This window comes from Electrona antarctica (genome assembly GCF_951216825.1).
Source record: "Electrona antarctica genome assembly, chromosome: 6".
In the NCBI taxonomy this organism is placed as follows: domain Eukaryota; kingdom Metazoa; phylum Chordata; class Actinopteri; order Myctophiformes; family Myctophidae; genus Electrona; species Electrona antarctica.
The window spans coordinates 34,925,841-34,951,443 of NC_136811.1; the positions used below are offsets into that span (position 1 = coordinate 34,925,841).

At 42.2% G+C, this 25,603-nt stretch overlaps 1 protein-coding gene across 2 annotated transcripts in view; it reads right to left on the reverse strand.

The window, feature by feature from the left end:
• znf385d (zinc finger protein 385D) overlaps positions 1-25,603 on the reverse strand; it is a 59,924-nt gene that overhangs the window by 15,452 nt on the left and 18,869 nt on the right. For both annotated transcript variants that reach the window (XM_079503180.1, XM_079503179.1), the window contains exons 3-4: positions 8,897-9,004; positions 1,062-1,230 (exon numbers count right to left, since the gene is read on the reverse strand). In XM_079503180.1, coding sequence (XP_079359306.1) covers positions 1,062-1,230; positions 8,897-9,004 — 277 coding nt within the window. The remainder of the gene's footprint in view (positions 1-1,061; positions 1,231-8,896; positions 9,005-25,603) is intronic.

The following is a 25,603-nucleotide window of genomic DNA, read 5'->3' on the forward strand; positions in this document are numbered from 1 at the left end:
CTCTGCAAAAGCAAACAAAGTCCACCTTTCCTGTTGTTGCAGCCTACTCTATGTATGGTCATTACTCTTCCATGACCTTGCCTTTTCATTAGTGGGAGTTATCTGGCACTGATAGAGCGTCAAATACTTCAGCCTTTCAGATAATGCAGCGTTTACCCGCCTTGCCAATTAATTCTTCTGACATCTGAGCACATTAATATTCATTACCCAATGCCACTTGTGACAAAACGCCGCTCCCACTTACTGTAGCTAGACTCCTAGGCTTAATGTGCTGTTTTGTTTTGTTATGCCTTTACTCTCTATTCCTTTTTTCTCCTCTTTTTTTCTTTTTTGTTAAGCATTGTCAGTAATAATGAATAGACATTTGTCTCTGTTTGGTGATATTGTGTTTTTTTATGTACAAATCCTGGTGGACAATATTATTATTTTGTAATTGAAGCATGTTTTGGAAGTTTCAGTGTGAAACCTGAGATAATGTTTTACCGTGAAATAAAATAACACAGCATCTAAAACCAGGTTACCAAGTTACCAGGTTATTAATGTAAATATTCTCAGTTACTATGTTCAGTGGTAGTTAAATGGTTGGACACCGTTATACACTATGTTGTGTATCTTGAGATGTTGAGTGTGAGTTCCAGAAATGTGCTTTTAGTTTAAACGCAATTACATGTGGAATTCTGGAAAAGTAGACACCATGGGTAAAGGGTATTCAAACTTTAGACTTAATCCCAGAGGACAACAACACAATATGTTTCCAATTTATTTTAGAAATGTATTGGATACTCAAGAGTCTGAACGAACGGTCTAATGGTCCAGTTTTATGACTTAATTACAGGTACAGTACTTCAGTGAAGGAAATTAAGGCTTCTTGGCCACAGTCATGGATTTGGGAGGTTTTATCATGGACACGCACAGTCAAAGTCTAAATAATCTGCACCCTGTCTATAGTTTGATTTTGTTTATGTATTTGTACCTTAGTTTCTATGTCCCCCACTGAAATGAAGAGTCGCCCAATATAATATGGACTGTCAGTGATAAATGATGCTTGACCAAACACCAACCTTTCCTATCTGTGCCATTGTGGATCTGTGAAGTGTTTATGCTCTTGGACATCTCCTGGTTGTTGGTTTCCATGGTGACAACTGAACCTTTGAGCTTGCTTTTTGGTGCATCCAGAGCTTTTATCTTCTTGGCGTGTTTGGTTCCTTTGTAGTGGGACAGGGCCTGACTCTGTAGGAAGAAAACAACACGCTGCAGTTTGAAACAGGAACCAACTATGCTTGCACCAAAATCGAAACTGAAAACTAAATGAAAACCAGTGAGTCATTAAACAGAGTAACAGACTAAACAACAGTTTGACAGTAAATAGGCATTGCACTTCTGCAATAATGTTGAAACCTTGCATAACCTTATATGGGTTTATTATCAAGCCAGCGTTCATCACAATTAGAAGCAATACCCAGTAATCCTTGCATAGATGTGGTTCTTGAATGTCAACTATTTAATGTCCCATCAACAATAATAAGGTCCCTGTGATAAAATCTCTCTGTGACCCATGATTCTTCATTTATTAAATGGCTGGGATTTTTAAAGTCTGAACACGTATTGCCACCAAGGCTCACCTTCAGAACACATTTATCCAGGCACACTGAATCTGGGACATATGCAAAGAGTTTTCGTTGTCCTTGTTGTTCCACACACTTCCATGTGGAATTTGCCCATGGCATGAAGGAAGGTATCAGGGGGGAATAAATAAATGTGCCAGCCACACATCCCCAGCAGACATTCATAAGCAACTGCAATTATGGTCGGTAGTGGGGGTTTCTCTAAAGACCACTGAGACAAAGAGACCATTCTATTTAGTGTTCTCCACAATTGTTACACAAAGTGCAGTTCTTACTTCCCTTTTTCCCTGTGAGAAGAATCCATTGTCTGAACACGTGTCATAACATGCTTTCCAATGACACCACTGCTGTAGTAGCAGCATGTGCTATGTACAGTCTCACCTAACCCTTCACCCTACCATTTCGCAATATATTCATTAATCACTGATGATGTAAAAGGTGAGTCACATTATATAATTCAAAGTGGCTTCATTCTAAAATGCTATACTATACTGTATATTAAAATGTAAGCACCTAAACCCGCAACTTCAATATTCACAATCAACTTTACAGGAAAACAAGCCTGAAGTCGCTTATAATAAGCAGACTTGGCAACACTGTTTACATTTGTTCCTTGGAGCAGTAAATACTAAATATGACCATCAGTCATGTAGTATACCTCAATGAGGCCCTACAAACAGCATGGGAGTCCAGGACTCATAGTTTTTGAGGGGCGCTAGCCCCTCCTATGCCCAGCTTTGCTTGTGTACTCCATAGCGATGATTTGAATGGCTGAGCATCCCATAGCGATGATTTGATTGGCTGAGCATCCCATATAGCGATGATTTGATTGGCTGAGCAATGTATGTATAGACAGAAAATTGAGGACGCCACAAGTGATTAGCCTTGAGGACTAGCCTTGAGGACTTGAGGATAAAAGGACTTGAGGATAAAAGAACTTGAGGATAAAAGGACTTGAGGATAAAAGAACTTGAGGATAAAAGGACTTGAGGATAAAGGAACTTGAGGATAAAAGGACTTGAGAATAAAAGAACTTGGGGATAAAAGAACTTGAGGATAAAAGGACTTGAGAATAAAAAGTGAGGACAGACAAGTGAGGACGCCAATTGTGATTGGCCGGAATGTGATTATGTATGATTACAAGAGCGCCCCTCACTTCACACGGGTGTGATTTTTGAGTGGTGCAAGCCCCTCCTATGCCCAGCTTTCCGGGTTTGTGTAAACACAAACATTGGCTTGTGATTGGCTGATCACCCCATAGCGATGATTTGATTGGCTGAGCAAAGTACATGTTGAAGATAAAAGTGAGAGAAGAAAAGTGAAGACCAAAAAAGTGATTGGCTGGAATGACGTTTGTGATAATTGTATTGGCTGAGCATGGAATGTGATGTATGATATAAGAGCTAGCGCCCCTCACTTCACACAAGTGTGATTTCCTTTGTTTTACATTAACCACTTGAACGGAATATCCCTAAACTGGAGTAACATTCAATGAAAATAGCAGATCTACAAGCTCACAACGTGTGGTGTGTAGACGGTAGAGGGAAAAAAGAGCAGACCAAGCACTGGGGGTTTAAGGTGTTGGATATCTGAAAATGCACATGAACAAAAAACATACATTTACATGACATTGAGTGCTGTCAGTGCTATCTATGAAATCAATAGGGAAAGTTTATGAATATATAATACGTGTAGTGGAGGTCCCTGCTTCATCTATCTCTCTGCTAAGAGGTTCTTGGCCTGAAAAATGTTGAAGACCCCTGCCCTACAGACAGTTGAGGTAAATTGCATGTAAAACGAGAGCCTATAGTCCTTCCAGCAAAGTCATGACACTGAAAACAAATGCGCAGTCACCCTTTTGGCTATATTTACAACAACGTCTCACAAGTAGGCTACATAAAAAATAACTAAAATTATGCCAGACCACTTGAAATGTTCTACATTTTAACCCTTGTTGTGAACTGTAATGGTGTGGGGAATATGGCCTGGGACCATAAACAAACTCCAGTCATGCTCAGCACAATTGCTTATATCTCATTACTTGTCAAACAGAAAGTTTAATTCATTTAGTGTCTGGGAACTCTAAATTTGGCATTTTGTTATGATAGTAATAGGTATCTGTTCATAGTGCATATTTCAATTATGAGAGTCTAGGATTACGGATATTATACAAAACTTAAATTTAAATATACAAGATTTGAGTATGTTTTGGTGATGACTTCAGTCATCACAAATATTCGCTTGGGAAACCCTATATACATTTTGTGCACCTATCCAGATAGGATAGGTTTACACACACACACACACACACACACACACACACACACACACACACACACACACACACACACACACACACACACACACACACACACACACACACACACACACACACACACACACACACACACACACACACACACACACACACACACACACACACACACACACACACACACACACACAGCCGTTTTCCAAGACTGGCATGATCACCCATGATCTAATCCACTGTGGGCCATCCGGTTTGGCTGAGAATCAAAACACACAATTGGCCATGTTCGGGGGAGGTGCAGTCGGGCGGGAAGGGTGATCTTAGTCACTGCACATACTCCCTGTGGGCTGGGGCGGCGCCTGTCAGCAGGGAATGTTGAACTGGAGGACAGAGGCGCTGTACATCCTCCCAGTGGGGGTTCCTCACTAGCATGTTAGGTACAACTAGTTAGGTAGCTATTAGCTAGTAGGGTACAAAAGCAGTGGCAACACTGAAATGTGTGCAGAGGAATTGGCAAAACGACAAAGAATAAGTGGTAAAAATAATTGGCTACTTATAAAACAAAGAATGAGACAGCTAGTAATATGAATAATAAAGGCAAGATAAATTCTGATTATATGGGAAGAAAACAAATGTTGATTGGACTTTTAAAATACAGATGAAACACACCCTACGCGGTGCTCGGTGCTACGAACCCATTTGGTTCCCCCAGGAACGATGGGCCCCTCCCAGCAGCACGGGGGGCAGCAGGGGAATTTGACGCTTCAGCGGCGTATTTCACTGTTCTAAATTACGGTTGAGTCTCACTTTCTCCCCGCCGTTTGGTGCCTCCACAAGGTTAAAGCACCTAAAAGCCCTTCCGTTAAGCACATGATCTTGTTTCATGTGCAAATAAAAGTTTAGCTACTTGGTTTTCAAATTCAAGATTACTAATGAAATAAGGTTTTAAAGATGTTTATTTGACAAACAAATATATTGCACTGCTACTAAATATCCAAGATTCAATATACAGCTTCGAGCAGTGCAATGTTAGTATGGTATTCCCCACAGAGTAACAACTTTTACAATGTAACAACAATATAATAATAATAATAATAATAATAATGATCATCCATTCTGGATGTAATAATAAAAAAAACACTTAAAGTTGGCAATAGTACAGGTAAATAAAGACAGGTAGCAGCAATACGGAGGAGAATATAAAATACAATAAATAATCCAAACAGGTATGACTGAACTCAATTAAACGAAAACCAAAAAGTTGAACTGTTTAACTGCTGAACAGTTTATCTTCAGACAGACAGACATACATTATATTTAAAAACATGATGACATATAGCTTTAGATTCTAAAGCATAGGCCATCAAGGTCATTAGATGACCTTATATGACAAATCATGATCTTGGAAACAACCAAGCCCAGGAACATCAGGATGGCAAAGCCAAAGGCAGTGTCCTTTAGGGAGTCTGACACCCTATCCAGCCAGGTCATAACATACTTCATGCAGGGCGTTGAGTAGATCTCACGCCCATCCAGCACTGTGCATTGCCTAGAGGTGTCAATGCAGTTGCAAGATTTGGGCACCACTGTTGAGCTGTTACCCCAATCCAAATGTCCTTTGAAAAACCCACAGCATTTCGTAGCCCTCTCCACCCTCTGGAATGACTGCTGAACGTCCATGTTCTGCTCACTCAGAGGAACCAGGTTCTTCATGCCGTCCTGCACCAGGTTCTGCACCGCTTCACTTCTTGATATCCAGCCCAGAGCTCCTACTGCCACCAGCATGATGAGCATTGTCAGCAGACCCAGGAAGAAGGTGGACAGCAGACAGCGGTTCTCCGTGAGGGATCCATAGCAACCCAGCAAGCCAAAACCCAGAGTGATAGCTCCAACAAAAATCAAGAGATTTACTCCTGGGTTAAGTTGATTAGTGCTGTGGTAATCTGCAGGGTTGCACCTGATATGTAAACCAAGCATTATGGTTCCACCAAGAAAGAACAACAAGTTGAAGGTGAAAAGCAGGTATTTTAAGGACTTGTTGACCACCATTGTTCTGGTGAGTAAGTCAATACAGCCAGACAGGTGAATACAAATGCTTTGCCCTGCTATTTAACTGTGATAGTCAGTGTGGACTGTGGTATGAGTGGGCGGGAACCCCTTCTAAGTGGTTACCAATCAGAGTTGTTTCAGGGCTGTTTTGTGGGTGGGTTCATTGCATAATAATATGGGTGGGCGGGGGATCAGAATTCAGAACACAGTGAAAGCTGACCTGGGGCCCGGAAAAATAGTAGTTCCGTGCCCTTGTGGGAAACTGAATTCAGTTGTTTTCAAAGCACCTTTACTGCCATGGAACCCATACAGTAAAATCACATTGGCAAAGCAAGTGTGAGAAAATACAATTTAAAAATTTAAATAAATATGTTTGTACAATATGTAGCACTGCCCCTTTAAGGATAGTGCATAAAAGGGATGACCAGGTTTGAGGCGTCATGTTTGGCCAGAAGCCTGGTTTGAGTGTTTGTTGGGGGATTTGATAATTCATGTGGATTATATGGGGATAGGCCTATATTCTAATTAGGGGCATTTTATATTCCGTTTACAGAGTTCGGCAGGTGTGATGTTTTGTGAGGGGGAGCTGGGACACTGCCGGGGTCAGTGGGTTAGGGAATGGGTTTTAAGAGAGTTTTTGACATGGGGACAATGCCTAATTTACTTTCTGTATTTCCAGAGCTTCTAGGTCCTTTCCTGGGTTAACCCAAATTCATTAGATTATACAAAATATAGCAAAATGGCTAAAATACAACAAAATACCAAAACATACCCAGTCAATATACTCAAGGCTGGGTATTCAGTGGGAGCCTTGAGTATATTGACTGGGTATGTTTTGGTATTTAGTTGTGTATTATGTGATCTATTGTAGGAGGACAGTATTGTACAGTAACAACTAAAGTCTCTGTAATGTTTATTACTACAAAACACATTGGACTGGCCCCATGAAGTGAACAGAGTTTTCGGAACTCTGTCTTACTCTATGGCTCTGGGCGTAGCTAGCTGGGCCATTAATTAATATTGCATGGTTTTGATTTAATTTGCTGTGACTAGTGACTACTTAAATTACTTTATTTGCTTTTGGTTTTGTGTATTTAGATTGTTTTGATTTGATTTGTTTATTTTTTCTTATGACTCAATGTTTAATCCTTTTTTCGGATTATTTGCTGTGTATGTTTAGTTTCGAGGACCCAGTAGGCCCTGGCCTGAAACCTTCACCTGCCCTTGGGCTCAGTCCCACTTTTAGGATCATGATTTCCCAGCTATAATAACCCCTCTTCCCTTCTGTAATTTTTTCTACATGTTGAATAAACTTGACACTTTTGTTAAATCAGCCTCTGGTTCTGTTCATTCTGAACCCGTACCAAATTGAGGAACCTTACCGTGGTCAGTTACATTGTCCAGCATAGTATATGGTTAATGCTATGGTTAATGCAATGGTTTGTAGGATCCCTCACTCCTAAGGGTGGCATAGTCATTTCATAATCTAGCCCTTCTATATGTATTTAGAAGGTTAAATTAACTAACTGCGTGTGTCTGTGTGAGAAATATTTGAGATTTACTTCATTGTCCTGCTGGAAGTGTGCACAATAAATCTGATGCTGATCAGGCCAGCAGTTTGCCAAAATTAGCAAAAAATAATAATTATTATTGTACTATTATTATTTGTACAGATGATTTATGTACTGAGATCAGCAGTTAATGTACACTGCCTCCTGCTCCAGTGATCTGCTATTCTGATCACAATTAAGGCCATTTCCAAACCCCTGCTCTGCATAGCAAACCAGTTTCATTTTGATACAATGCTAGCTTGACTTGTGATGAATTCACAGTACAATCTGTGTAAACATGGACCCACAGAGTCAATTTTGTTTGAGTTAAATAAATACTGGGAAGTTTCCCCCTCAACATTGACAGGCAAGACAAACACAGTGTCTGATTATCCTGGGATAGAATGCAATACACAGACCCATCACATCACACAAAATCCTGAGTAGTACTGTAGTATCATGACACACCCATGGTTGAAACTCCCTCCCTTATGTTATGCCTTAATTTTCAGGCCTGTTGAGAACATTAGAGCGCGGCTCTAATGACTTTGGGGCGGGCCCATCTAGAGTTTGAATGGACAGGTATCAGTCAAAAGGGAGACATCAAAGAGGAAGGACGGGTGGGGAAGGATCAAGTACTCAATCTATTGGTTTTATGTCTGTATATATGTTGTTTGTATGTCTGGCCTCGTGGGGAAAGATGGTGGGTGGATGGGGAGGATTGGGAAGGGAGTTGTGAGAGAAAAATATAAAAACAAAGAGCTGTATTTTCTTTTTTGTGAAACTTGCATATAATGCCATGCTCATACTAAAAAAAACAAAAATCACACCCGTGTGAACTGAGTGGTGCAAGGTCTTATATAGCCTGATCAGCTGTGGTCTGACGTAATGTCAGTGACCATAGTAACCATGCTAATTTTTCTTGGGTCCCACGTACAGGTACACACGCGTACAGGTACACACATACATAGACACAAACATAGATACAGACAAAGCTGGTTGTTGGAGTGGTTTGCACCACTCAAAAAACATATGGAATGTCAGAACAGGTCAACTCCATATATGGAGATCTAAGGGTTTGATGAGGTCCGTGTCGTGATCTTCATATATGGAGACGGCCATATATGGAGTATGTCACGAGGTGTGACCGACGGACTGATAGACTGAAATGAAGTGTGACTGAAATGCAGGTTTTCATAGTAAACTGCGACCTACAGTCGCATACAATAATAGAGCTGAATTCTAATGAAATAAAAATAACAAGAAAACAAGATACAGTAAGATTTAAAAAGATAATACAGTTACAGGGCTATACAAATACACTTGACATGACTTTTCCGCTTATCAATGTAATGTTAGTGTGTGTTTTGCGCCATATTTGCTCGTCTTCATTCACTTACCTGTGAGTTAAACCTCAGTTGGCACACACTACATGAGACGTGCTTCCTCTTGGTGGAGGGAGGGGCCCCGAGGGTGTGATGCAGGACAGCTTTCTGCACTGGATCCATCTGAAGGATGGGGAGACAGACAGAGAGCTTAGAGATCAGGTGAAGGGGGGATAGTAGCTAATTAAGAAACAGCGTTAAGGCTAACCTGTAAATCAACCTCACTCGTCCATCCCTCTCTGTGCTGTTAGGGAGAGGCCGCTTTGCCCTGAGCTCTCTACGATGCCAGGCATCTATCTTTAGCTACAACAGGTGCTCTCTCACTGAGACGCTAAGGCAGACACATGGTGAATTAGGTCATTGTACACTCGCTCCAGGGAAATGTCATTGTTGAAATTGAATGTTGTTAGTATACTAGTCCCAATCACAATCGTTCACACAGAGTTGCACACTTACTTGTAGTCAGATAACTCATCTGAGGCTTATTTCTGGCTGCATTTCTAGCTGCATCTAAATAAAAGTCCCTACAGTAGTTCCATATGAGAAATAGCATTACAATGAGCTTTTGAATAAGACACACTTAGCTAAAATAGGCTATAAGGGGGCGGGATAGCATTTCTATGACATATGGTTTGAGTTTTGGCATTTATAGTGTCAAATTTGGGAGTTTTGAATTTAGGCAAAATCTGTTTAAAAAAAAAGAAAACAGCATGGCATTGCAGAACAGAACTCATCAAACAGTTAGAAAGAGAGAAAGCACTGCCTTAGCTTAAAAATATTAAAAATCACACCCATGTGAAGTGAGTGGTGCAACTCCGTGTGGGGGTCCCCGGGGGGTCCCCAGAAGTTCCAGACCCACGTTCCGCCCCACGTCCAAAACGGTAGAGAAATGAGAGAGTTACCATGTGGGGGTCTCCGGGGGTCCCCGGGGAGTCCTCGGGGGGGTCCCCGGAAAACATCCAGACCCCCAGGAACACGCCCAGGGGGCCGGGCCGAATCCGGCGAGTCGCCCCACGTCCGAAACCGTTGAGAAATGACAGAGTTACCGTGTAGGGGTCCCTCTACTGTACTGTACTGTACTGTACTGTACTGTACTGTACTGTACTGTACTGTACTGTACTGTACTGTACTGTACTGTACTGTACTGTACTGTACTGTACTGTCACACCCGAAAGCATCATATATACAGTTAATATGTGCATGTGTGTTTGTGTGTGTGTTAGGTGGTGAAAAACAGCCATTCTGTTTTCGTGCTCAGACCCACCCAGCCACCCAGCCACACACATAGCTCAGTAAGGGAGTGGTTGCACCACTCAAAAAGGAGAGGTGCTCATTGCAAGGTGAGGTTCAAGTCCATTTCACACCTTTCCAGCCAGTTGGTTGAAAGGTCACCTGAATTCAGTTGATTAAACTCAGGCGCTCAATCTCCAGACATCCAAGTTTAAGTTTATTATTTTGGCCACTCAAGCTCTTAGCAAACCCAATGCGTATCACCAGGGGCAGTTGCCCCTGGTGATACGCTGGTGAGTTTTTTTCCCGTTTGTTGTTCTTGTTTTGTAGTGCACTGCACACATCTAATCTACTCTCTTTACATGCAGTCGATACTGTTCCTTGTTTAGAAGTGTCTGGAAATGGTGTGTTTACTGCATTGCTGCATCTTCATGGTCTGTTTGGTATGTACCTCCAGCTGTTTGATGACAAAGCTTAGGAATGAACAAACATCCATCTGGCTCACAGAGAGACTCAGTAGGGACCGCTTGGCTGGCAAAGGTGCACGCATTGTGAAGACAATATTATACAGCAGGATGGCAGACACAATAGAGCAAAGGTGTATCTTTCAGTGTAGCATTCAATGAGTAATTAAGAAGTATAACCTAAAGTAAATGGCTTTTCGTTAGTTCTCCTTTTTGTCTCCACCAGGCCGAAGGCACATGGGGAGAGAGTATGTTTTGCACTCCATCCGTGTGTGTGTGTGTGTGTGTGTCGTATCTTATGACACGAGACCATACAAACTTAACCAAAACACTGGGAGAGCATTGAGATAATTGTGAGACAGCACGACAGCAGATTAGATGTTCCTCAGAGATGTTGGTTTATTTCGAAGTACACAGCATAGCAAAGCATGGCATAGGCTCCTCCAGCCTCACGGCCTCGGATCGACTGACAATTTGACATAGAAATCAACTTGCTTAAGTACAGTTTTACACAATACACATAGCTCCAGACAGCTGGCCCCCTAGATAGGTAGAGACCCTTTGATCCATTTCAACAGTGACCACTTTGAACCCCTGTTTTAGCATTTGATTGCTCTAGGTGTGAGTGTGTGACTCAGGAACTGAACTCAAACAAAAGGCACTGAAGAGCCATCCACACCCCGGGGGTCCCGAGCCAAGTGCTTGAAGTTTGAGACAAGCATCTCGGACCGACACCTCCAAATAGGATGAGCTAAAATAGGTCTACTGCATGTAAACACATGTCACATTTTGTAAGAGAACATGAGATATTGAAGAATTATGGATTCATAATTCACCACATTCCCCCTTTGACAAACTCTAGTCTGTCACTATGAAATATGAAACCATAATTATCTTACCAGTTACCACCCCCCTTGACCCTCAGTTTAACAATACACTCAAGACACCAGAATAACAGCATTACAGTACAGAACTTCCCAAATGGTTTTCAAACACAGACATTCAAGATTACACAACTCGACATAAATGATTTCATTTACAGTAAGTACAAATACAATTTCGTATCAGTAAATTAAACCCTCTTCAAACACTGTATTCGGCTGCCAATTTAATCACTATCCTGACAAGTAATCTTAAACAATGAATAATGGAAAATGATTAGTAAGTTACAATTAGCTGACGTTTAAACAAGACATTGCCGCTTTCAGGAAATTTAGGACGTGCCATAACATATCTATACGTTTATAATGCTTTAAATAAAACTCTGCTCCACTAAGGTATATAGAACATACACACCAAATCACATGAAACTCTCTCTTTGGAGTTTCACAGGACCAAAATCAAAATAAGTCTCCAGACCTATCCTGACCATAAACAAATACATTAACAGGCCAGAGTTTAAGCAATATTTAACTAATTAATACTCTCTTCACGTCTCTAGGAAAACACCTATTTGATTCACAATTAGGCTACTTATGAACCAACTTACCTAATTATACGACAAAACATACCAACATGAGGCCTATTTTTTCATGTTGAAACAAACACGACGCACAATTTTGTAATCAGAAAGAAGGAATGCCCGTCTCCCCTCCGTATGAACAAAGGAAAATCTTCTGTATTCTGCATTCCGTTACCTCAAAGTTCGCTTCAGCCACGGATCAAGTTGAGAAAATGTTCACCGCTGTTTTCGCTGAAAGCTCTCATAATCATCTCATCATCATCTCCCCCCCTCCCAGCTCTGAAACAACAGAGATGGGAAAACGAGAAAGAAAAGGCAACATCTTCATCACAGACCCCTGCTCAGGTCCGCGAAGGCCCTCAGCTTGTGTCGTCAGTCGGCCATGGAAAGCCAAGCCACCGCCACGCCAAGCGTCGAGTGGCCGCCTCTCCCCGTCGGGACGAGCGATCCCCTCTCCCCCCTGGAACGCTGGTGTCCCCGTGCCGTGCCTCGCTGCATCGCTCCCCTCCACTGCTCGCCGTCCCCAGCGTAGAGTTGATGATCGAAGGCCTCCGTGTGGCTGTCCGCTCCTCGCCGACCGCTCCTCTGTCCACCCCGTGCACTGGCTGGACAGTGACGCACGTCGCCGCTGCGCAACACTCCTCATCGCGGTGGTCCGTCGCCATCCTCGTCCTCGTTCCGCTGGAACACGCCGTCGCCGTTCACAAAAACTCGCTGATTAGACTGAATAAAAAAGCCGCCGATTCTTCTCCTAACTGGTGTAAACACCATGAAGGTCGGGATCGCGCACCATCTGTCGTATCTTATGACACGAGACCATACAAACTTAACCAAAACACTGGGAGAGCATTGAGATAATTGTGAGACAGCACGACAGCAGATTAGATGTTCCTCAGAGATGTTGGTTTATTTCGAAGTACACAGCATAGCAAAGCATGGCATAGGCTCCTCCAGCCTCACGGCCTCGGATCGACTGACAATTTGACATAGAAATCAACTTGCTTAAGTACAGTTTTACACAATACACATAGCTCCAGACAGCTGGCCCCCTAGATAGGTAGAGACCCTTTGATCCATTTCAACAGTGACCACTTTGAACCCCTGTTTTAGCATTTGATTGCTCTAGGTGTGAGTGTGTGACTCAGGAACTGAACTCAAACAAAAGGCACTGAAGAGCCATCCACACCCCGGGGGTCCCGAGCCAAGTGCTTGAAGTTTGAGACAAGCATCTCGGACCGACACCTCCAAATAGGATGAGCTAAAATAGGTCTACTGCATGTAAACACATGTCACATTTTGTAAGAGAACATGAGATATTGAAGAATTATGGATTCATAATTCACCACATGTGTGTGTGAGTGAGTCTGTGTGTGTGTGTGTGTGTGTGTGTGTGTGTGTGTGTGTGTGTGTGTGTGTGTGTGTGTGTGTGTGTGTGTGTCCGTCCGTCCGCCTGTGTACAGCTAATCTCAGGGACCGTTAACCCGGTCGATGCCACATTTTGCACACACACTCCCTAGATGCCAACATGAACCTCTGCCTCAAATTTTCCAGAATGGCCTGTTATAGCGCCACCAGGAGGCCGACTTTTGTAAAACACATTTTTGGCTATTACTCCTCCAGATTCTGTCCCAAAATCCAGCAAATCGTTACACAGTATCTCTATAGAGCGTCGCAGTCCCGCCCCCTTTCATGATGACGCCAGGCCCAGGAAATAGTTCCCAATGCATTTTTCCCATAGACATTTCAAAACGTATTTATTTAAAGACCTTATAAGCGTCGTACAAAGCCAACTCTTGTCGTGACAAATCATGAGAACAAACACAATATTTTGGACCAAACAAATAATTACAAAGAAGAAAAACAACAAAAAAAGTGTTGTAACCTGCCGTTTTCTTCTTCTTTCTAATTATTTGTTCAGCCCGACATTGGCTTTCAAAGTTTGCAGGATTGGCCTGTTTTGAACAAAAAGCCTCAAATCATGAACGCAGCGTGCAATTTACGTGAAATCTTTCACGGACTTTCCTACTAGGCTGAGGAATATATCCCACCCTTTTCACATTGGCCTGTTATAGCGGACAGACACACACTGACGGAGTGCAAAACTCTCTCCCCATGCCTTCGTAAATGGTATAGTCCAGGCTCACTATCTCCAGCTGGGTATAAAGGTTTTCCATTTTTCTGCCAGTGGAGGTAAGTCTGTGCTGAGAGTAGAGAGCTTCCTGTATGTATGCCAAATGGCATTGTTCTGTTGGTGAATAAATGTAACAGTTGGTCAACCTTTACCAATACCTCTGTATTGGTAAACGGTGTACCTGTTTCCAGCCGCTAATGGTCATTCTCACAGATAGTTCTGCATGGTGTCTGTTCCCACAGCCATTGTGGGATGGCTCACGCATGCTGTCTAATACGCACGCAAGTCTAGGCAATACAAGGTATTACATCATGCATGAGGCGGTAGAATGTATCATTATTTTGGAGTCTTTCCAGTTCCTAGACATTTTCATAGACATCAGCTGTTTTGCTTACTGTTTTCCAAATCCTCCTTGCCAAAAATGAATGCTATGCTCACAGGTTGCGTGATTTAAATAGCCAATTTGTGTACAGTACGTTTCCACATGAGCACAGTCATAAGTTACAGAAATATGGCACTTTCATTCCCACTTTAAGTAGCAGGTGAAAATGTATATAAATTATACTAGGTCAGGAGTGGAGAAATACACAGAATGACATTTTAGGGAAATTGACACTGGCTCTGTTCCCACATTATGCCAATGTGGAACAGTACCAGTGGATTGATGGCTTTCACTACATGTAGGAAGTGAGCTTTATTTTTCAAAGCTTGAGAACATTACCAAAATGAGCACTGTGAAACCTGTCAAAGATGTTTTGTTTACAAGTGAAGTTTCTATAAAGGTCATTGCCAATAGCAGTCTCATGGAGAACTTTTACCACAACCTGGCTTGAATCACAAACCCGCCAAACTCTGATGGAATGATCACAATAAAAATGAAAACCTTGCACGCTTCAACAAAGTATTATAGGCCTTTAGAACAAATTGAATTTATACAAGCATAATCTACAAAATATTAACAGCAAAATCCTGAATATGAATTTTACCCAAGTCAGTGACACTCTGGATTTTACATTGTATTCATCTTCTGTTGAAAGAAATTGTAAGCCTTGTTCGTAAATAACCTGTTAATCAAGTACCAAACAGCTCTTCACTGTTGTTGCTCTTCTTCAAAACATCCAACAATCTTTAATTGTGCTACAGTAGGCCTATAGTATTATCCAATTAAATATAACCACCGTACTGATCTCATTCCCATTGTAATACATGGTCCATGAGAGTTCATTGACTTGTGTCCTATTGTGTTGATGAATATATTTTCTGTTGTGTAATTAAAGTGAATAATACCAAAACAGATTTCCTCATGTCCACAGTGGGAGGTAGCCTGCCTCCCACGTGGAAGAACAGCTGTTGAGACATCATGTCTATACTAACTGCCCAATGATGGTGTAGCTGTCATCACCCTTTTGAAATACGGATGAAACACCTGGCAAAGATTTTTTGTTTACGTGTAACATTTCAATAAAGGTCGGTGCCAGCAGTCTGATAGCTAGCACTTTACTTTTACCTGGCTTGAATCACAAACGCCCAAACACTCTAAAATACCACATGACGACAAATGTTAAATGGCACATTTAGAGACTTTTTCGAAAGACCTTTACGGTGTACATTGTCATTCACCCACACATTTAACTAAAACTACAACCTTATTCTGATTCCCAAGGCAACGTCTCTACCTCTTGAGCAAATGCCACCGTCAATGACAACGACAATGTTTGATTTTATCCACATGCATCATGTCCAACACATGAGGACTCAATTAACCCAACTAAGGAGCAAGTTTAAACCAAGGGGTTATGCCATATCAGTCATGCATTGGTTATGTTAGACCTGCATGCTGCTCTTTCTCCAGTTACAGTACAGTACATATGTTGTTTAACACCAGACTATTGGACCTAATCCCAAATGGAATGTTCCCGTGTTAAGTGTTGTAATATGCACAATGCTTGACCTACTTCCCAGAATCTGTATATAAGCATATAACTATACTTAATCACTCTTAAGTTGTCTAATCACTAATCATATAAATAATGTGTTGGCATATATACTTCTCTATATCACATAACTGTACAGTATATTTGCCCAGCTGGCCAGAATAGTTTCTACCACATCTGTCTGTTTCTGTTCCTGCCCTGTCTTGCTTACAGGGCAGCATTATGTGAGACATGACTCACTGCATTGTACTGTATATATATTCTGTATCTGCCTAATAAATGTCAGAACATGGTTCAACATGCCATGTAATACCGCCTTGCTGTCATCCTGTTCTCTGAGCTTGCTGCTTTCTGCTTTCTGAGTAATTTAACTCATGTTTTAGTATGTTTTGCACTCCGTCAGTGTGTGTCTGTCCGCTATAACAGGCCAATGTGAAAAGGGTGGGATATATTCCTCAGCCTAGTAGGAAAGTCTGTGAAAGATTTCGTAATGACCTTAATAGATGACAGCTTTTAAGGGTGACAACAGCTAAATTATTATTACTTTTTGATTATTTGATTAATTGAACAGTAATTGACAGAATAATCACTAAGAAAATAATAGCTAGTTGCAGCTCTAGAGGGAATGATGTATGAAACCAGGGACTACAGTAACTGGGTTTCTTTAAAGGATAGATCTAATCATATTCGATAAATCATCATTCTACACAGTCTATACCACCTCAGTACAAGCTACCTGTTCAGACACACTGGCCATGCTTTACCACCTCAGTACAAGCTACCTGTTCAGACACACTGGCCATGCTTTCATGCTGCACTGGACGAAAAAGAGGATCTTATGTAACTGCCTCCCATTATAAATCTCTAATAATAAATCTCAGATTTTTGGGAGTCAGTAGAAGATGACACATGGGGCTGGCATGGTGCCCTGGCAGAGGAAACACTACAGCACAGACACGGACACAGTTCAGCCTGCTGGGAAACCAGGGCCGGGGTTCTGGAAAGACAACACCAGTTAAAAACATCTGGGCCGTGCAAAGAGAAAAAGAAAAGAGAAATTGCGGATGACCTCTTACTTGAAACATGTACTAGGGTTGAAACACGCTATTTCACAGAGTCCAGCACAGAGATTCTTGCTTTGAAATGAATGTAGAGTAGAATGTAAAGATGACACCACATGAAATTATGTATAACTAATCAAGAAATAAATTCAAATGAATAATGAAAATGAAAACGCTCTTGGGATGGGATCTATTACACTGTTTTTCTTGGCAGGAAGTTTCAATTACCAATAATGCCAAAGCAGTATGACTACGTGTACTGTATCTATTTTCATCTACTGTATCATCTTTCCATGCAGCTTTTGAAGAAATCATAGCATTTAATTCCCTCACGGCACTGAAAGCGGATGAGTACAGTATTAAGTCTTTTCTGCAGTGCACAGCCACAGCTTCAGTGCCACGGGTACATTATTCCCCATCACCACCCCGCTGTGCTAGATACTCCACATGTGCCATGCCTGCTACGAACACATTGTAACACAAATGTTCATGTACACACACACATACGCACGCACGCACGCACGCACGCACGCACGCACGCACGCACGCACGCACGCACGCACGCACGCACGCACGGACGGACGGACGCACGCACGCACACACACATCACACACACACACACACACACACACACACACACACACACACACACATACAAAGCTTACGGCTGACAGCAGTATCTTCATGCAAAGTCACACAGAGACATTTAAAAATCCTGCAAAGGCATACAGAGTAGGTTTTGACGATTCCCTTCATCTGACTGAAGGTGCTTGGCTCCTTTCATTTGTCTGGCCGCTGTTTGATTTATACTGATTTGCTTCTGTCAGTCGGCGGTCGAGACGTAGCCTTACGGCAGCCGCGGCAGAGAGAGAGTAACCAGGCCATTTAACGGATGCTATCTGACAGCTTACAGGTCTGTCCGTCTCAAAGTTCAGTGTAGCAGCCGTGGGCCTGTTGTGACTGGGCACGGGCAGATAGTGAAGTGACAGTACAAGACAGTGATGGGAAACCGTGGTTTGAGGATTGATAAGGAGAGGAAAAACACAGTGTTTATTTTTCCAGGCCATATGTCACCTGTGCGTGATAAGGCTCAGGTATGGGTATGTTATTTTATTAAAATAAATCAAGAGCTGGCCTGGCTGGTCAGCTGTGTCGCTGGTGTCTTGGTATAGTGGGCAGGTTTCCAACCACATTTTGTGTGCAGTGGGTGCATATAGTCTGTCTTCCCTTGGCAGCCTTTCTCTATTGCAAGGCTGTATTCACTGAGTCTGTACCTCTTCTTTTTTAAATTTTTATAATGCACAATAATGCACCAGCTGGCACTTAATGTGTAATGGTGTTCCGATGTTGTGGTGTATGTAAATACTAGTAAAGCATTTGAGTGAACTATAAAAAGTTCTAAATGCAGTCCATTTACCATACAGTTACACCTTATAGTGTACCATTACTGACGCAATCCTCAGTGATAAATGACCTCAGAGTGTAAATTTCTTTTGCATTTTATATGTTAACAGTACAATACAATATAACATGCAATATGAGTTAGCCTATAACCCAGACTGAGTAGCATTCAATCAAAGTAGGGAGTAGAGAGTTGATAATGTAATGTAGTGTGTCTGGCCACTGGATAATACATACACAATATTGCTACATGATATATTGCATGCCATGTTCGGACACCATTTGATATATGACATGTGAATGGTAGCATATTCTATTTATAACCTGTATCCACAATACACACTGCCAGCCGTTTGGAATCCGTTATGCGCTTGGGTGTGAGAGTATTAAAAGAGCGATGCAGAGAGAGGGAATGAGAGAGCGAGAATAAGAGAAAAATGGAGCAAGAAAATGACTGGACTGTCTGAACATGGGAAGGCTCCAGTGGCGAGGTCTGAATGTTCCATTCATGGCCGCCAGCCTTGCTTACCATTAACTAAAGTGGAATGAATGACCTGTCAAAAGTAATCCCTCCTCCTATGTGTCTCCCAATTACCAGCGCCAGCCGACCCAGTCACTTAGTTATCATCAGCCTCCGTCGCCACCGTTAGATTGTTAGCACATGAACAACAAAAGAAATTAGCAAGTCAAATCATAGAGCTCCTCTTACTGGCTCATAATGAGAAGCAAAAGGCTCCTCAGGTGTTCATTAAAACGCACATGGGAGGCAGGAGACTTGATAGGAAATAAGCTGATTTGGGAAAAGGTGTGACTAAAGAAATGTAGTGACAGTGACACAGAGAAAATAACCCTCCTACTAAACTGGAATTTCATAACTGTTGACTATTGTCATTGGACAGGAGCAGGTGCAATGTAACGCTACAATGCCCTGACTGTAATATCTGCGGTTCTACTGAATAGTTGATGCTGTATGGATTTGGAAATTAGATTCAAAAGCATGCAATTATGTGCCGCATAATGGGTGTAATTACTCAGAGGGTGAGAGTCGAGAGAGAGAGAGAGAGAGAGAGAGAGAGAGAGAGAGAGAGAGAGAGAGAGAGAGAGAGAGAGAGAGAGAGAGATAAGGAGGAGAGTGAGAAAAAAGATTCCATTGTTCAGCGCTTCACTGAATAGGAAAATCACATTGGTTGTGCTTTGAGTGAAATTCATGAGATCTCCATTCATTTTTTATTCCATTTCATATTCTAATGACTATATGAGTTACTAAAGACCTATTTGAACCTCTTCAAATGTTAAGACTCCCTCTAAAAGCCATTTTGGAAATGTCTGTTTCCACTCAATGCTACTTGTTTATCTCCTTACTCCAGGCTGAGAGTTCCAAAATAATAGTATGTACCTCACACTTACTTAAAAAGGGCTCTTCTCCAGGTCAGGCACTTCCATTTTTAAAACGATACATCAAACAGCAGGGAGAGAAATTATTACTGTAATGCATGCCATATGGCAACACTGCTATAATAGTTGCATTAATATTATTCTTAAAAGGTCTTTAAATAAATACTTTTTGTAATGTCTATGGGGAAAATACATTGGGAATTATTTCCTGGGCCTGGCGTCGTCATGAAAGGGGGCGGGACTGCGACGCTCTATTGGAAACGCAGCAGGGACCTTTATCAATGTGTTCAATTCATAAACTACACAGTGAAATATATATTTGTTTAAAAAAAATATATATATATATATATATATTACTTTGAGTGATGGTTAGGACTTTAGGACGTAAAGTGATGGTAACGTGGTTGCAGTGTGTATCGTCGGGGACTGGACGTGTGTGTGTGTGTGTGTGTGTGTGTGTGTGTGTGTGTGTGTGTGCGTGCGTGCGTGCGCAATAACGGATGTCTTCTACAACTTTACTAACTTGTTTTAAACATGTATAAAGTAGCCTACTAAAGCCTACCTATATTAAATACACCTGGTAGGTGTAATAGGAGTAGCCTACTGTCTACACAAACACACATACCACTTATCTGACTCCAGATCAGCAGAGCTGGCTGTCAGGATTCCCGGTCCAGGTCTGTACTACGAGCGCAAACACTTTATGCAACCTGCAACATTGTGCAAATGTGCGATGGAACCTAATCGCCTCCATTCTCTTGCTATGTATATATCCTGTACACTGCATTGTTCGTGTGTGTAACCTTCAGCATAAGCCTTTATGATGGTCTGGCCATATTGCAATAAGGGCTTCTATCTCTTCATTAGACAACGTGTGTCCACGGGTCATCTTTATGCGTCGCTGCGTAATAATTCCTTCTCCTTCCTTCTCGTGTGCAAATACCAACTTATTCATCCCACATTGGTACATTCACTCCCTACTGTATGTTTAATGCGATTGCATTCACACCTGCAGTGAGCCGCACTCTGCTGCGTTTTGAAGCGAAGCGAAACCCCCGTTTTTTTGGCAGAGTAGAATGCGGTTCTTTGATGCGCATTAGGATTCGAATGAAGCTTCACACCTGCCAAACGAAGCGCACTTTCCGACAATGTGCAGCAGGATTCGTTTTAATCGCAGTAAAGCTTTGTGGTGTGAAGGTGACCTCAGCCATTGTGCCAATTGATTTCTTGCACACACATTTCTGTGTTGTCACTACTGTTGTAGCCTCGGAAACCCAGACGTTTTATTTCCACTGCAGTTGTATCCTGACTCACCTGCCAGTGAGGAGCCCCCACTGGGAGGACATAGAGTATTAGAGCCTTCTTCCTACTCCTCCCACCCAATACTCTGCTGACAGGTGCCACCCCCGTTCGTAGGAGTATGCAATGGCCAACCACGGCTGACTGTATCACCTTCCTCAGGGCTTGCAGACCCTGGGAAGAGCTAGTCCCATACCAGACAGACAGGATGCTCTGGGTGGTAGCAGAGTAGAGAGATTTCACAACCTTCTCAGAGACATTGAACTTCCTCAACTGTCTGAGGTGATATACTGCAGGGGTTCTCAACGTTTTTGGCCGGGGACCCCCGGAAATGCTTTGGCAATGTCTCGGGACCCCCGCCCCGCCCCCTCCCGACCCCCAATATAAATTGACTGCTACAATAACCTTAAACCATTTTGGGCGGGAACCCCTTTTGGTGTTTTAAGCATTGTTATAATTTAGCTATTGAAAAATAGCAGATCTACAAGCTCATAGCGCGCCACCGAGTGGCGCGCTACGAGCTTGTAGGTCTGCTATTTTTGAAAAATCGTGAAAATAAATTTAAAAAAAATATATATATATATATTTTTTTGAAAATAATTTGGGGACCCCCTAAAATAATTTGGCGACCCCCCGAGGGGTCGCGACCCACGGGTTGAGAACCCCTGATATACTGTACGTAGGCTTTGTCTGGCCTTCTTTGCCACAGTCTCTGTGTGCATTGTCCATGTGTCAGCTCCTCAATGATGTGCACACCGAGGCACTTGAAGCTGCTCACCCTCTCCAGTGTCCTGTTGAAGACCGCTGCCGTTGTTGTGTACAGAAGTCCATGAGGGTCTCTCTGCTTCACACCCTTTTACCCTCTACTCTTGTCTCCCTCTGGCAGAAATTCAGAATCAGAATCAGAATCATCTTTATTGTCACACCACAGTTTTAAAGTAAAAAAGTAAAAGTGTATGAAATTCATTTTTGTGCATAGTTCCCATTGTGTTATTCTTCCAAGAAAACAAAGAACGGGAAGAAGAGAGGGGTGTTAGGAGATCAAGGCAAGAAAGAGAATTTAGAAGCTCATTCCACACAAACAACACACTCGTAGGGTCTCTCTTAGCTAATTTACAAACGGCACAGCCACAGGGTCTCTATTACCCATTGCTTAAGTTTTCAGGTATTATTTCAGTCACTATATTTTCTCATTGTTCTTTGAAAGCTGTTGCTGTGTTTGTGTGTTGCAACCAGGCAGCCAAATAAAATAAAATGCTGTATACAGATTATAGCATATAAATGGATGAATAAATTAGAAATAAATATTGAGCAGCATGCTTCCCAGCGGCAGCGCTCTCTGCCGCCAGCACTGCTGAGATGAAAGAAATGTAACAGCTTAGTGTACCTGGCCCTTCCAGAGCTATTCTGGCCTGTGGCATTATTGCAGTTTCCTGACCGGCCAAAAGTCATCTGCTTTGCGGCACTGGTTTTGGACCTAATATTACCATGTGTAGGCTATTTAAAATGAAACACAAGCCTGAAATGGATACAGAAAATAGATGATATGGATGGATCTAGAATGTATTCAGTTTGATGAAGTGCATATGCACAAAGCGTGAATGCATTTGGTGAGTTTGGCGTTTAAGTGGATCCATCTATTCTATACAGCACTTTGGAATGCATTAAGTCATAACAAGGCTTGGAACAGTGTAATGTCAGTACACTGAAAAGTGTTTTCGCATATAAATCACTATCCGTCAGCGAGCTGAAGCTCAAGTGGCTGCCGCTCAATAGCATTTTTGCAAAATTCCCTAACAGGGCATTCTCTCTAATCCATCATTCTATCAAAGAGCTCTCCAGATTCACCCCCAGAAAAGAGGGGGACTGCCTCACTTATGACGAGGTTCGATGAAAACTGAGATTACATGATTTATCTTCCTATAATTTTTCCCCAGGCTGATATGACGGTAATGAGAGAGAGACAAGAGGACCATGACCACCCATTGGATTCCCTAGCCTAGAAGATCAATACACCTGAACAGACAAATGCATAAAACCGCCTGAAAACATCAAAGATTTTGTGAATATAACATTTATTTTTGACCGGTGAGTATGTTAATAGCTTAATATAACTAACAAAACAGCGGTGGCTGTAGTTTGTCTAACTGCTCTTCTATTGAGAAGTTCAAATGCTGTGGTATAGGATTGGATCACTACTGGTGGGCAAGTGGTACCGTACCTCGTGAATGTCAAATGATAAAGCTGTGTCTGTCAGTGTCAGGGGGACCAGGATTCGAATCCCGGGTATGGGCATAAAAGCTATGGATTGTAGCTTTAATGAAGGAATTAAGGCACTTACATCACACACAACAAAATCCTGAGTAGTTATTTAACCAATGTTTTTGCACTCTCAGGGTTAATTTACATAATTTTTAAGTTATTCAATTAACTGACAAATTTGACTGTGTAGATACAGTAATTCATGCACCTCCTAATCCGTTTAATATAAGGACAGCCGACCATCCATGAACGTCTTCAGCTGTGCCCTATTTAAACAACGAATCTATCATAGTCAATTCACTTTTGTTTGCTGCAACAAAACAACCGCATTCTTCTACAAATGTGAGTAAAGTGTCTGCTTAAAGGCACTGAAAGCAGGGGGGAGGGGGCACAACTCTTTTCTCATTCACGTTAACTGCACAGATATTCCTCATATTTCCCGAGCTGCCTGGGGATTCAGACCACTGACCTCTTAGTCACAGACCTGCTTTTTAAAAATGTACTTTAACCACAGACGCGTTACGAGTGCTTTACATGATGAATTATTACACAGTAAAATGCTCAGTGTCAATTTAACCTTTTGAGTGTAAAATTGTCCACTTGGGGCCATTTTTACATTCCCGCAGTGTCAAATTAACGCTGAGGATTTTACTGTGTACCATAAGTCCTGGGTTGTTGTTTGGGGTCTTCTGAGCATGCATACAAGACACTTTTACGAGTGCAAATGGATAAAAATGTAGACACAGCTCATGAGAGAGAAAATACATATCATAAAGCTTTACAGGCTCTGCAGAGTGAACGTACTGTATGACTGCAGAGAGAGGGAGAAGAACAGGGTGGGTCCAAAGACCTCGCACCAAAGACACGCTGCGGTGAGGGCCCCAGGGCGGCCATCTAAACCATGATGTAGTTTTGAGAGTCTGACACTCTCGTAAATCCCGAGATCAACCAATCTCCGTGCAAAAAAGACACAGCTAAATTCTCCCTCTGGGACCCTGTGCTTTTCATTATGGGAACAATGGTGTTGCAGGTGCAAACTGCTAGCTCTCATACTCCCAGCTGGGTTTGGTTAAGTGCTGAAACATGGTACAGTACGGGCCCAAACCTCGTGCACAGGCACACACATCACACACACACCAAAATGCATGTACAGACAGATGGACGAATGCCTCTACCTGCAGTGGCAGACGTGGAAAGACTAAGGGAAAACCCCCAAACTAGCTGAATGTCTTAAAAGGAGAACTCCATACACATTTACAATAATGCACATGTGTAGTTCCTGCCTGGGGTGTGGGTATGGTGGCCAGATGAGAATGGGTGAAATTCAATATAGGGGGAGCTGGGGGGTGGCCAAGGTCACCAATTACTTTCTGTATGAACAGTAAAACGTGAAAGTCAAAAACTGAACTCTAATTATTTTATTCATAAAGACTGTCATTAGGACGCATGTCTTTGGCTCCCACAATTTTCAAATACTTCCACCTAACAGTCTAAAGTGAATATCCCACCTCCGTCCGTCAGACTGGAAGCAGAGAATAACACAAAAATCGTGAAACATCTAATATGGGGAGTTGCATCATCACCAAGAAATCCAGGGAACTTTCTTTTTCCTACGGTTCATGAGATATAGGCCAATATAGGTGAAGCAGCCTGTTATAGTGCCCACCATGAGGCTGGTTTATAACATTATGAAGCAGCCTGTTATAGTGCCCACCATGAGGCTGGTTTATAACATTAGGTGAAGCAGCCTGTTATAGTGCCCACCATGAGGCTGGTTTATAACATTATGAAGCAGCCTGTTATAGTGCCCACCATGAGGCTGGTTTATAACATTATGAAGCAGCCTGTTATAGTGCCCACCATGAGGCTGGTTTATAACATTTTGGGCAGAGCCTTTTCCTTGGCTTACAGGGAGTAGAAAGGTTTCACGCTGAATGGTGCAGCAATGGTGCCCATGATTAGCTGCTTACTGACAGACAGATGGACAGACAGACATACAGACAGACTCACAGATAAGACTCACAGGGACAAAAACATAATCCCTGCCAGTAATGGCCAGGCGGAGATAATGAGAATGTCTGCA